Source organism: Fusarium sambucinum, chromosome I, assembly GCF_050947815.1.
Source record: "Fusarium sambucinum isolate potato_lamoka chromosome I, whole genome shotgun sequence".
Lineage (NCBI taxonomy): Eukaryota > Fungi > Ascomycota > Sordariomycetes > Hypocreales > Nectriaceae > Fusarium > Fusarium sambucinum.
Genome location: NC_139294.1, coordinates 50,643 through 63,449, shown reverse-complemented (window position 1 = coordinate 63,449; position 12,807 = coordinate 50,643). Strand labels below are relative to the sequence as shown.

The window sequence follows — 12,807 nt, the reverse complement described above, 5'->3', positions numbered from 1 at the left end:
GTTAACCTTTAGTCCTTCTTGCGATACTATTATTGGTAAGGTTGAAGATCTTTCTATCTCTGTTTTTTTATCTCATCTGAGGGACAGGGTAAGTCCAGAAATAAGCAAAATAGTATCCCTGCACAAAGATAAAATCGGTTCTGGATTAATGTGGTAAACAGTGATATAATGGTCTGGCATTCATTAACATATAAATGCACAGATGTCCATTCTGTTTTATTCCGCAAGGTAAGCATTCGTGAACACATTTTCCACATTGGTCTTCAATGGCATGGGGTTCAGTATCTTTCACACATTGTTTCTCAATATTCCTCTGGGAGCCATGGCTATTATAACCTTGGCTCTGGATGGCTGGGCCGAACCTATCCCTGAATGAGACACCACTTGTACCTAAATGGTTCATCGGAAGAGGTCCACAAGCCTTGACCGATTGGGAGACTTTCTCGGCCCTAACCGAATACGGCACGCTGCCCTATAGGCTGAAGCCGCTGACTTAATTTCCTCGCTGACATAGATCCTCGAAGCGAGCTGCAGGGCCATAGACCTTTACAAGAGCAGGGTTATAGAAAATGACTCAGATGTTTCGATCCACTTATGCCTATCCTATACAAATCAGAGTTTTCCAAGCCTTGTATGCCTAACTGTGCCACAAGGAATGGCATGTTACGTTGAATTTCTCTTATATATGAACCTGCAAAGACCACCTCCAGACCGATGTGAACTATCCACTCTCTCCTTGGCAGGATTGCGCTTTAGGAAACAGCCGGTAGGCAGGATACCTTTGCGAAGGCACATGATGGAGGACTGCAGTGAGATAATTTCCGCCCCCAACAAAATCATAGACTTCTTAGATGAACGTCGAATATAAATATCCCTACGTCCTGCAATTATACATCTTCATCTCACAGCGCCAAACAAGAGAACATCACTACAACGCCAATTCGATTAAGCAGTCATTCGTTACTACATATCACAATGAAGTTCACTACCATTGCAACATTCCTTGTCGCCAACGCTGGCGTGTCTCTGGCAGCCCCCACAGCTACAGCCGCCGAGGGAAGCGCGAAGGCTATTTCGTCAGTAACGGGAGATAACGCCGTGACGACGCCACTCCCTATCCAGCCCGGCATGGTTGATAACTGTGACCGCTTCTACTTTGTTAAGAAGGGCGATGGTTGCGCCAAGATCTCCAAGAACCACGGCATCTCGTTTGATCAGTTTAAGGAGTGGAATCCCACCGTTGGAAAGGATTGCCTGAACTTGTGGGCCGACGCCAACGTCTGCGTCCACACAATTGGATTCGAATATCCCGTCACCAAAAACTGCTTCAACGCCTCGGGAGCAAAGCCATGGGCACCTAACCAGAGAACAGCATTGAACGCTGCCACCGAATGGTGCTTGAAAGCTGGTGCCGGAAAGTTTGCCATTGGCGAAAAGAAGGAGAAATGCTTCGATATCCAAACCCTTCGTGGCAGTTACGAGTTCGTAATTACCAATGGGTTTGGCATCGAACAGGATATCACTGCTGCCAAGTGTAGAGAGCTATTGGCTATTGGTATCAATGGCTGTGAAGCTGCATCTCAACCCCAGACGGAAAGCTGGTCTATGCAGTAAGTATAATCTTGCGAATATCTTAAACTTTCTACCGAATTAATACTAATCCTACTTCTTAGGGCAATCTTTTATGAGTGGAAGTGTGGCCAGAGCCCATAAGGATGTATCTATGAAACGCCTATTATACACTGATTCAAGTCAGTTATAGTATCGATCTCGCAACACTAAGGAATTCTTTTCCTAAGTATACTACTAAAGGCAAAATTAGCCCTAAAGCTTTTGATGGTATCAAAGATGAGGACAAGGAAACGGAAGGAACTCGTATGTAAACCTAGATAGTTAGTATCAACCGTGTCCTACTTTTCTCCTGCTTGCTTGTTTTGAATTGTAATCTCACATGAACGTCTTGAATTAACATGAGGTGACAAAAAGAGCCATAGTGTATCGTGCATATGATTCATGCTGGGGATGGAGAAGTTCTGAGATGATAATATAATCTCCTTTCTATCTGTGATTTATAAACTATACTCTATGCACTATGTGCTCTATCTGTAATTTCACCGAATTGGGGCTTCCTTATAAGGCAAGCTTGGGAGCGTTCTTCTTGGCTCTACCGCCAAAGCCCCACGCGATTTGATGGGCGATCTGGATGGAAGTGTTCAGATCGTCAGCCCATGACCAAACAAGACCAGTGTTCTTCTGGAAAAGACGACCAGCAGCCACGAGATCTAATGGGGTATCATCCTTCCCACCGGCGATGATTTCCTCTGCGAGTGTACCTGTCTCAATGCTGCCAACAGTGCTGATAAACATCTTGTCTCCGACCGACTTCTTAATGGCCTTGGCGAAAGGTGCCTGGTAACCAGGACCAGCAGCAACCTTTTGCATCTTGTGGATACCACCACTGGAAATATCAAGAACATCTACACCTCGGTCCGCCAACAGGTGGGCAAGCTTGATGCTCTGATCAAGAGTCCAAGTCTCTCCCTCGTACTCGGGGTTGTTCTCTAGCCAGTCAGTTCCACTGATGCGAGTGAACAAGGGCATATCCTCGGGCATAACAGCTCTAGCAGCCTCTACGATATCGAGGGCAAGTCGGACTCGGTTCTCGAAACTACCTCCGTACTTGTCGGTGCGCTTGTTGGTGGCAGGAGAGAGGAAGCTCGAGACAAGGTAACCGTGAGCGAAATGAAGATCGATGGCATCAAACCCTGCTTTGACCGCTCGACGAACACCAGAAACAAAGTCCTCCTTCAATTGCTCAATTTCTTCGAGGGTGATAGCACGAGGAATAGGGTAACCAGGGGCAAAGGGCTCGTTACTAGGACCCACCACATCATCAGGCCATCCACCAGCAGCCTTTTCAGCAGCAAGTCCGGCGTCTAACCAAGGAGCAACGCAGGAGGCCTTGCGACCAGCGTGGGCAATCTGGATGCCAATAAGGGAGTTGTTGGCGTGGGCAAACTCGACGTGCTTTCGCAGTCCCTCAACGTGAGAGTCGAGCCAGATGCCAGAATCTTCAGGTGTGATACGACCCCGTGCTTGAACAGCGGTGGCTTCTAGCATGATAAGACCAGGCCCACGCTGGGCATGGTCATGCCGCGAATCTTGATGGGTGTAAAGACCTTTGGCAGAGTATCATTGGGGCCATTCAGGCCGAGGCCAGGTGCAGGAAGCTGCTCAGGGTTGAAGTATTCCACTCCCTTGGCGGCGACATTCTGAACGACTTCCTTGTTTGCGTCTTGAGGCTTAGTGCCGTTCTGGGAGGTTAGGACAGGAATGGCCCGGGACTGTTGTTGTGATTGGACTGTCATATTGATCAGTAGTTGCTGTATTTAAGTAAGGCTCTCTTGGTAGAAGATAGAATATTTGCGTTTCTGTTTGGATTCTGGAATAACTCGACCAAGCTAATCCTTATTTAAGTAGGGAGATTGATAGTTTAATGGAATGCAGGAATAGAACCTGTACCAGGGCTTTAAACATAACGTTATGCATCAACGTTAAACAAATTCTGATGTCTTTCTTACTCATGCTTAATTTAATGTGTTGTAGATCTTCGTACGTAATGCCTTGCGGGACCACATTTGTAATCATGTTTAGCATAACGTAAAAGAGGATACTGAAAATGATGATCCTGACTCGTGGTTATCTCCACTGCTATGATTTTGGGGTACATCTCGGAGCTATCCGAGATAAATAGCGAAAATACTTAAGTCTTTCAGCGCTAATGCCCAGTCAAAGCAATAAAATTTCAGTTACTTTTAGAATCTTGCATGTAAATTGGAGGGTAACTGGACATTACGTAACCCACGTTATATTATGCGATGGTCCACTGTTACCGATCGAAGGAGGCCTGATACTTAACATATGCGTCAACCATGGTGTTATGGACGGTCAAGGGCTTGCGATATTGACTGAACTATGGGCCTCTTTCACCCGTCAGCAAGACCAGAACGAGAACGAGGTGCAGCAACCGAAGAACCTTCCCGACCCCTACGAGCCTCTTACACGAACAGCCAGACTTGCCACAGCTACAAATGCCACAGCGGAGCCTGAGATTACCGGTATCGAAACAAGTCTCCAGCGTTATCGAAATGATAGAATACTTGAACAAGATATCGCTGCATCGACAGAGGATAACAGGAAAAAGACAAGTAGGATATTCGCATTTTCAGGTGACAAGCTCAAGTACGCCAAACAAGTTTTGGCAGATGACGGCTGCCATGTCACAACAAACTCCATTTTGAATGCTATGGTCTGGTCCAATGTTACACGTGTACGTCTATCACGCCGGGCACAGCAGCCGCCAACACCATTCGCAAGATTCTTCCAAATGGTAGATGGTAGACGACAATTAGGGCCAACAATCAACAAGCCGGGGCCTTATATGGGCAATGTCGTTCTTACATCATCGGCTGATGTTTCACTTCATACATTGGTCACGACTGGCTTTTTCAACCATCTGTCAATCTCTTTGTTGGCCCCAGTAGCGCAGGCCATATATGATGCATCAAGAAAAGTTACTAATGAATACATTGGTGGCTTCCTGAAAACGCTGGAAAAATTAGAGGACCCTGCAAGCCTTGGCATAGGGTGTATGAGTCAGCATGGGGTCGACTTCATTTCAACAAGTCTTGCAAATGCACCATTCTACGAGTATGACTTTGGGTCATCTCTTAGCCAAGATTCCGCCGAGGGAAAGGAGGGCAAGCCAGTCTTTTCGCGGTATCCGTATATTGATTGGGCCGATGGCAATATGGTACTGCTGCCAAAACGGAGAACACCAACTGGCAAGAATGAGACTATCGAAGCACATATTATGTTGGCAGAGGAGGATTTGACGGCCTTGGCAGAGGATGACGGCTTTCGCAGCTGGCTGAAGATGTAAATATTATGTGCCACTGCCATACTCAAGAATTATTGGCAGAAACGCATTGCATTTCCGTCAGCTGACCCTCCTTGAGTTTAATGGCCTGATCAGACGTTGATAGTCCTTACCATTGACAATTCTCTTGGTAGAGGATTGTTAAATAGCTTTAGCAGGAGACTAAAAGACTAAAATTCCATATTTATTCTATACCTTCAATAACTCAAATAAATAATATGAAGGGAAAAGTCATTCTTCAACTTAAAAAACCATGAATATCAATTTAATGCTACTCTTTCTAGCCTACTTGCACCTCCACAACATCCCAGTTCCTTTCATGTGTCACTGTTACTCATATATAACTAAGCCTTTCGCTCGGTCTGCTGGACAGCATCGTGTGCTTCGTCAAAAGAATCAATCTGGTAAGAACTGAACTTGCGTGCAGAAACACCCTTGGCAAACATAACATCGAGCTCCTCAAAGGTTCGGTTGCGGGTTTCGGGAAGGCGGAAGTAGCCCCAAACGAAGACCATGAATGCAGTACTACCCCAGACAAAGCCGGTATAACCCTTGAGGTTCCACTCAGTAGGGTTCATAAAGTAGGGCTGAAGAACACCAGCAATAACAGCCATGATAGCATAACCGTTGCGGGCCAAGCAGATAGTCTTCTGACGAAGTCGTGTGGAACCAATCTCAGCTGGAAGAGCCCAACCAAGCTGACCGGCCGAGAGCTGGAAGACGAATGTCCAAACCAGGGTCAAAACAGCTTGAGCCATACCAATCTTGTCGTTATCAGTGCGGGTGTTGAGGATTCCAATGATGAAGAGAATAATGCCCATGGTAAACATGCCGTAAAGGTAGGCTGTTCGTCGTCCGACATATGGCATGACGCAGATCCACGACAAGATAGTAGCGAACAGGGCCATTCCGTTACCACCAACGTTGAGATGGTAAGTTGTGGTAGAGTCAAGTCCAACCTGCTGGAAAAAGTATGTAGAGTTGTATGCAAAGTACAGACCAGAGAGGATCTGACCGGCAAAACAAACAATCGCGATCTCGGTTCGTCGAAGCTCAAAGCCCTGGAAGCAATCCTTGTATGAAGTACCAACGGAAAGCTTCTCCTCGAGGTTGTTGGTGTAGACAATGAGGCCAAGAGCGTCCCGGAGTTCCTCGTCGGTGGCGCTGGGTCGTAGACGTCGGAGGTTCTTGAGGGCCTTGTCGTGGTCTCCGATTCGGACAAGATGCCAGGGTGTGTCGGGTGCGAAGCAGAGGATTGGGACCAGGATAACGGGCCAGAACCACTGTAGAGCAAAGGGGATTCGATATGCCCAGGGTGCAGGTGTATTGACGAGACCAGCCATGACTCCGGCTGAGATAAGCTGGCCAATGATGAAGCACATGTTGGTCCAACTGGTCATGTAGACGCGAAGAGACATGGGAAGGACTTCTGAGGCATAGGCAGGGGCAGTGGTAGCGAAGACACCCCAGGGTAGACCGCAGAGTATCTGGCCTATGAGAAGCACCGTGGTGTTGGGCGCAAAGAAGGTAATGAAGATGAAGCAGGTAAGGGCGATTAATGAAGCAATGAGAACCTTGATGTGACCATATTTAGTAACAAGAAGTCCATTGAGTAGTGTGCCGAAAAAGGCACCAACACCTGCGCCATTGCCAAGACCAGCCTGCCAGGGAGCAGAAAGCTGGTAGTTGTTTGTCTCTTCATTCCAGTGACCGTACTTCTTTGCAAACGCAGGGTAAGCGTAGAAGTTGGAAAGCAGATTGGTATCATAGCCTTCCATCACAACACACATGGAGACAACAAGACACCAGAACACGGTCCATGGGTATTTTCGGACGGCTTGAAGAGGAGGGAGGTCGTGTTCGGCCTGGGCACCAAGACGCGCCTGGTCAGTGGTATCGTGAACTCCCTTGGTGGGGACTCGGGATTCGACATCGTAGCTCTCGGCGTGTGAGACCGATGCATCAAGGGTTTCTTTGCCCATCCTGATTAGGAGCGATAGATCGATTTGAAGGTGTTGTGAATGTGAAAGATGAGATGCTGATGCTGGCGATGATCCTGGCTTGATCGGTGCCGCATCCTTGAGGTTATATAATGGAACTCTTTGGTCTTCGCAACGGATGTATTTCCCAATCTACTGTTTCCTCCTTGTGATCCCCATGGGGTATGCAGAGTCGCCCCATGGGGAGGTGGTAATGGTTTGACTCGTTTGAGAACCGAAAATTACCCCATTTGGTTAAGTGTAGTTAACCTTCCTGAAGAAAGGGTTAGGCCTGGGCTTGATGTAACGATATTCTCATTGGCAACATAAACGAGCTAACCGATCAGGTGGGTACCCCTCTCTTTCGCTGCTTTCATCGGGCCGAGAATAGCAGGTGGTAGAATGAAAAAACAAGGCCACTCCATAAGCACTTGATGAGCCGATTATATCTCCATTGAGTGAACAATTGCCCCGGTTTGGCGGGTTTACGATGGCTACTACTATCCAGGAAAAGCGCGGTCAAGTGTGCGACAATTGCCGCTTCCGAAAGGTCAAGTGTGATCGTGGTTTACCTTGCAAGAATTGCCACCTCGGTGATCTCCGTTGTCAATACCGTCACAGCATTCGGAGGAAAGGACCAAAGCAGGGCCAAGGAAGACGACAGGCACAGCTTCGACAGGGTCTTGAAACTCTCGATACATACCAATTCAGGATCGTCACGCCGGGTGATCAATTGAATGCAGCACAGCCAAGCAAAAGTGAGCCACCATCACAAACCCAGGCCCAGACACCATCACCACCGCAGCACGACCTTCAGCCTCTTCCACCTCCACAAGACGCGAATCTGGACGACACGACACTCTACATTGGACCAGAGATACCAACCTTAACCAATGACTCTATTTTCGAAACTGAAGACCTCTGCAACCGCATGTCGCTATCCCTCGTCGCTCACATACAGCTCTTTCAGAGATTTCTCTATCCGATCATGCCTGTAGTCGACGACGACATTCTCGCCGATGCTGCCAGAATAGACCAACTTCCGTCTTCACGGTATGCACTCATACTTGCTATATGTGCCGCGACAAGAATGCAACTGCGACTGGATAAACGCGTTGACGGCTCCGACAACGATCTCAACGCGGAAATTCCACCTGAACCGCGACTAGACGGAGACATTCTGGTGAGCCTTGCCGAGAATTCTCTACGACAGTACAGTGTCATTGATGATACGACTCTCGACTCTATTCTGGCCTCATTTTTCCTTTTCGCGAGCTACGGGAACCTCAACGACTCTCGTCATGCGTGGTACTACCTCAATCAGAGCATCACTCTCGCCCAGGCGCTGGACTTGACTCGGGAATCAGGATACCATGGATTGCCTGACAAGGATAGAGAAAAGAGACGACGTGTGTTTTGGCTTTTATTCGTAACAGAACGGTATGAATCCCTCGTCATATCTTTGTCTCTTACAAAATTGACTTTTATCCCTAGGACCTTCGCCTTACAGCATCGAAGACCAGTCATGTTACGAAGTACTGTGAACAAACCACAAATTGTCGACTCGAACTGCCCTGTTGTCATGCACGACTTTATAAACCACATCAGCCTCTTTGAATCACTTCCATACTCATTGTATGAATGGCAACCAGAGAACGACGACAGAAGATTCGAAGATTTGAAACTTGTCCACAACATAAACGAGAAGCTGTGTAGGGTTAAACCAGAGCAATCAATCATCGAAAGCCAACGGTTCGATACCCTTATAACGCAGCAATGGCTTCGGGTATCTATGTGGCGTATTGCATTTGGCCAGAACCCGTCTTCTGCGTCTGGATTTGGACTCTTACTTCCTCCTGCCCTTCCAATGGATGCAGGGAAGATCATCATGTCAGCTTTGGGGTCCGTGGGGACCAAGTCCAAAGACTGCCATGGTATCGGAATGGTAAGATACTTACGTTTTTCGTGAATCCTTTTTAACTTTTTCCCAGGAACAAAAGTTATTCGATGTCGGAGTCAGTCTTGCTGACACGGCTCAACTTCCCGGCTGGACATGCAATGCACTAGATAACGGCCCTCGTGATTTACTCTCTGTGGTGATCCATGCTCTATCTACTGTTCGCGGGTCACAGTCACACCTGCTACCCAATCTTCTCAAGCACTCAGAATCATTATTCTCTCTCTCAGATCCGAGCGCACATATCGATTTCCAGTGGGACATGTTGGACGACCAAAATTGTAAGATAGATGCTATTGTCGAGGAGATAGCGGAAGAAAGTGATGAATTTGTTGAGCCGTTGGATTGGGAACCGGAGACTGGTCTTGACCTCTTGGATTTGAGCACACCTGTTGTGACTGCCTCGTGGAGTGATGCACCGGTAGTGTGTGATCAGTTTGATCCCGATATTGGTTTGTCGTTCAATTGAGTGTATCTTGTGGAATAAAATTAATCTTTTCATTGATCTAACACAGCATATGTATCATTTTCCAGAGTTCCTGTTGGTTTATCACCGTGTCTCATATCCTCATCCTCAATGATTGCACGTAAGAGCATGTCTCATTAACTACACCCGTTCCAAAAGAACAACCTTACTATCATAGTCAGTACCAAATCGATACTGAATACCACCATTCATCAATGTTGCGCCAGAATAAATTTCACCTCCATCAAGCTTGTACCTTGCATTTGCGTCGAGACCCGCCAGGCGAAGTAGGGGAAAGTTGGAAACAGTAGTTGACATCATTTGGAAGGCAAAGAGGACAGCTTCGCTTCCGTCTTCTGACACAAAGATTGCCGCAGGGAAATTGGACTTTTCAGGCAAGACAAGACGCCACATGTCACCACTGATAATGATTGGGTTGATCCTTTCGGCGAGCGCAATCAGTTCCGGGATCTGCTTCTTGTCCTCCTCGGGCGTGTGGTCCGGGTCGAGTTCAAATCCAAAAGAGCCTCCCATCATAGCGACGTGAGCTCGGAAGCTCATCGGGATTGAACGTCCTGTTATGTCGTTCGGTGAAGAGCACACATGTGCTCCCATAGATGATGGTGGGTACACCAATGATGTGCCGAACTGAATGTGAACACGATCGTAGGCGTCCATGTTATCGGATGTCCAGACTTGTGGGAAGTATTGGAGAATGCCAGGATCAAATCGGCCACCGCCAGACGCACAGCCTTCCCAGAGGACATTGGGAAAGCGAGTAGTCAGCTCATCGAATACATGGTAGATACCAAGCATGTAAGCGTGTTGGTTACCAGGTGTTGGACTTTCATGCATGGCTCGGTTGTTGTCCCACTTGACGTAAGTAATAGGTGCTGAATCCAGGATCTTGGCCACTGAATCTATGATATACTCCTGCACTTCAGGAAGTGCTACGTTCAGGACAAGCTGTTGACGAGTCTCGCTGCGTGCGTATGTACCAGCGCTCAAAACCCACTCAGGGTGCTGTTCATAGAGCTCAGACTTCTGGTTAACCATTTCAGGCTCGACCCACAGACCAAACTGTAGGTTCTCTTCCGACCCTGCAGCCTTGAGCTTGGTGACACTATCAACAAGAGGACCCAAGCCCTGTGGAAATCTCTTCGGGTTTGCAATCCAGTCACCCAAGCCAGCTTTGTCGTCGAGACGAGGATGCTTGTCTCCAAACCAGCCATCGTCAAGTACAAAAAGCTTTGCACCTAATTTAGCAGACTCTTGTGCGAGCTTGTAAATTCTCTTTTCGTCAAAGTTGAAGTAGAGACCTTCCCAGCTGTTGAGCAAAACTGGGCGGGTTTCGGAAACAAACTTGCTTCTGATGAGGTTTCGGCGATAGAGACGATGGAACTTTCGTGACATGTCGCCAATACCGAAGTTGGAAAAGACCGAAACACATTCGGGCGATTGGAGAGACTCGCCGGAACGCAATGGCCAAGAGAGTTGGCATGGGTTTATCCCCATGACTGCTCGGGTTAATCCTTGGTGACTCTTCTCAACTTCGACGTTGAAAGATCCAGTGTAGACGAGAGAAAAGCCCCAAGCGTCACCGTGAGACTCGGTTGTAGTTGGGTTGACCAAAGACAAGAATGGGTTGTGGTAATGAGATGAGTAACCAGTCGTGCTTCCGAACCTTGGACTGTTAGCCGAAGAATATGACTGGCGCTTCATTTACTTACCCTTGAGTTCCATACTCGACCTTTCGGCGAGTCCTGCTGCATTCTCTTGTCCATTCTCCCTGGAGCTGCAACATATCATACTCGTCATGGGGAAAATCAACGCTGAAGCTAGCTAGCTTCTCCACCACAATGACGTCGTCACTGTTGTTGATAATTTTGACATTTCTGACGATAGCATCAGAGTTCGAAAAGATTGAGTATGAGAGGTCGGCGGCAACAGAACTCTGCTCATCACACATATGAATCACAAGCGTTGAAACATCGTCGTCGGAGCCAAAGGTGCAAGGCAATTTCTCCAAAGCGGGCTTGCCCTTGATGATTGTGTAAGATTTGTACTTAAAATCACAGACCGTGAAACCCTTTGCGTGCTTGATGTGCACAGCAGGAGTGCGAAAATCTCCTCGGCCAAGGTCTGGAAATTCGCGACGAAGATGGGCCTGCGTGGACCAGCCTCCTCCGTTGGACTGAATCTGGGCAATGGGGTTTTCTGTTACGCGGGCGCCGAAATGATCCAGAAGAAGGTCCCCAGTCGTAGAGTCGACATGGAAGCGGTAGGACACATTCTTTCCGTTGAGGGCGAATGATGTCCCGTCGACCACGATGGCTAAAGATTGTCAGTTAAGGAGCTCTAACGATATTACTACAGGGGACGCACGGTCGATTTTGAAGTTTGTTGTAAGGGTCATCCTGGTTGATAGACAGAACACGAAAAAATGGCTTTAAAATACCAACAAAGATCAAGATCTGGAGTAAAATGAGTCTCTCTATAAATATGTTGAATGTCTCAAGAGACAATTCCTTAGCACAGTTTGGTTATCTCCGTTCCCCGCCTCTTTTTGTGGTAGAATTCCGAGTATTTCCCCATGGGGCTAATTGAGCTCTGATCGCGCGGGGAGATGAGACATGTCCGACTTGGCTCAGTCTGTAGCACTGTTACTCCGAGTCAACCAATTATCTGTTAGCTTCACGGAATTCCTTTTGCCTAAGCTTCAGGTAGTAAGTATAAGTCATAAACTAATTATTAAATTAATTAAGTATCTTTTGTTTTGTTTCATTTTTTAAGACTTTCCATCATTTCATGAAGAAACGGGATACTCCGGAATAGTAAACATTCAGTAGGAAAACACCGTCATAGGGCCACAGCGCCATACATTCAAAATGATCTTACCCTACATATATTAGGCATGCTAACTGTTATGCTGTCTATGCCGACAGAATAAAATTATCAGCTGCTGCAAATAATATATCTTCCTCTACTTGTTAATTTCTATACTTTACTAGCAAATGCAAGCAAATGCAAGTCTAAGCCTCTTAATAACTCTAATATTTAATAAAATATCTATATAGATTAAAAACTTATTATTTTAAAATAAGGTTCTCTTAATAACTGAATTTCCTACTAAGAATATATGTGACTGTCAGGGCAATAACTAAACTCTATAATGAGGGTTATATAGAAAAAGCTTCCGAGCTGTATACACAGTAGCTGTTTCTTCCTCCTGCAATTATTAATCTACTAAAATACAGTCAGTTAATTGTGGTCCCTTCCCTTTGATCTATAGCACTAATCGTATCGCAGATGCGGTATATCTACCCCCCGGTCGTCCGGCTAGATCATATACGCCGTCGAAGCTTGACGGAAGGAACAGACTTCTATCGTGATGACGATCACGAATATCTTCCTCTACACAGCCAGCCATGTCTGGTATTATCACATCGTCTCCAAGTTTCTCGTC

At 46.8% G+C, this 12,807-nt stretch overlaps 6 protein-coding genes across 6 annotated transcripts; 3 read left to right on the top strand and 3 right to left on the bottom strand.

Moving 5' to 3' along the window:
• Positions 1–975: 975 nt before the first annotated feature.
• On the top strand, positions 976–1,713 carry FSST1_002710 (LysM peptidoglycan-binding domain-containing protein; the record flags this gene model as incomplete). The annotated part of the gene is made up of 2 exons (XM_083228725.1): positions 976–1,610; positions 1,674–1,713. 2 exons carry the CDS (start codon positions 976–978, stop codon positions 1,711–1,713), a joined length of 675 nt encoding a protein of 224 aa, XP_083086140.1.
• A 417-nt stretch (positions 1,714–2,130) lies between these two features.
• Positions 2,131–3,368, bottom strand: FSST1_002709 (NADH:flavin oxidoreductase/NADH oxidase; the record flags this gene model as incomplete). Its single annotated transcript, XM_083228724.1, has 2 exons — positions 2,131–3,138; positions 3,180–3,368. The coding sequence occupies 2 exons, from the start codon at positions 3,366–3,368 to the stop codon at positions 2,131–2,133; spliced, it is 1,197 nt and encodes a 398-aa protein (XP_083086139.1).
• A 413-nt stretch (positions 3,369–3,781) lies between these two features.
• FSST1_002708 (uncharacterized protein) lies at positions 3,782–4,942 on the top strand (the record flags this gene model as incomplete). Its single annotated transcript, XM_083228721.1, has 1 exon — positions 3,782–4,942. One exon carries the CDS (start codon positions 3,782–3,784, stop codon positions 4,940–4,942), a length of 1,161 nt encoding a protein of 386 aa, XP_083086138.1.
• A 341-nt stretch (positions 4,943–5,283) lies between these two features.
• Positions 5,284–6,921, bottom strand: FSST1_002707 (general substrate transporter; the record flags this gene model as incomplete). The annotated part of the gene is made up of 1 exon (XM_083228720.1): positions 5,284–6,921. The coding sequence occupies one exon, from the start codon at positions 6,919–6,921 to the stop codon at positions 5,284–5,286; it is 1,638 nt and encodes a 545-aa protein (XP_083086137.1).
• A 487-nt stretch (positions 6,922–7,408) lies between these two features.
• FSST1_002706 (Zn(II)2Cys6 transcription factor) lies at positions 7,409–9,344 on the top strand (the record flags this gene model as incomplete). The annotated part of the gene is made up of 3 exons (XM_083228719.1): positions 7,409–8,358; positions 8,413–8,863; positions 8,910–9,344. 3 exons carry the CDS (start codon positions 7,409–7,411, stop codon positions 9,342–9,344), a joined length of 1,836 nt encoding a protein of 611 aa, XP_083086136.1.
• Positions 9,345–9,482: 138 nt separating this feature from the next.
• On the bottom strand, positions 9,483–11,757 carry FSST1_002705 (Melibiase-domain-containing protein; the record flags this gene model as incomplete). The annotated part of the gene is made up of 3 exons (XM_083228718.1): positions 9,483–11,031; positions 11,072–11,675; positions 11,727–11,757. 3 exons carry the CDS (start codon positions 11,755–11,757, stop codon positions 9,483–9,485), a joined length of 2,184 nt encoding a protein of 727 aa, XP_083086135.1.
• Positions 11,758–12,807: the final 1,050 nt, after the last annotated feature.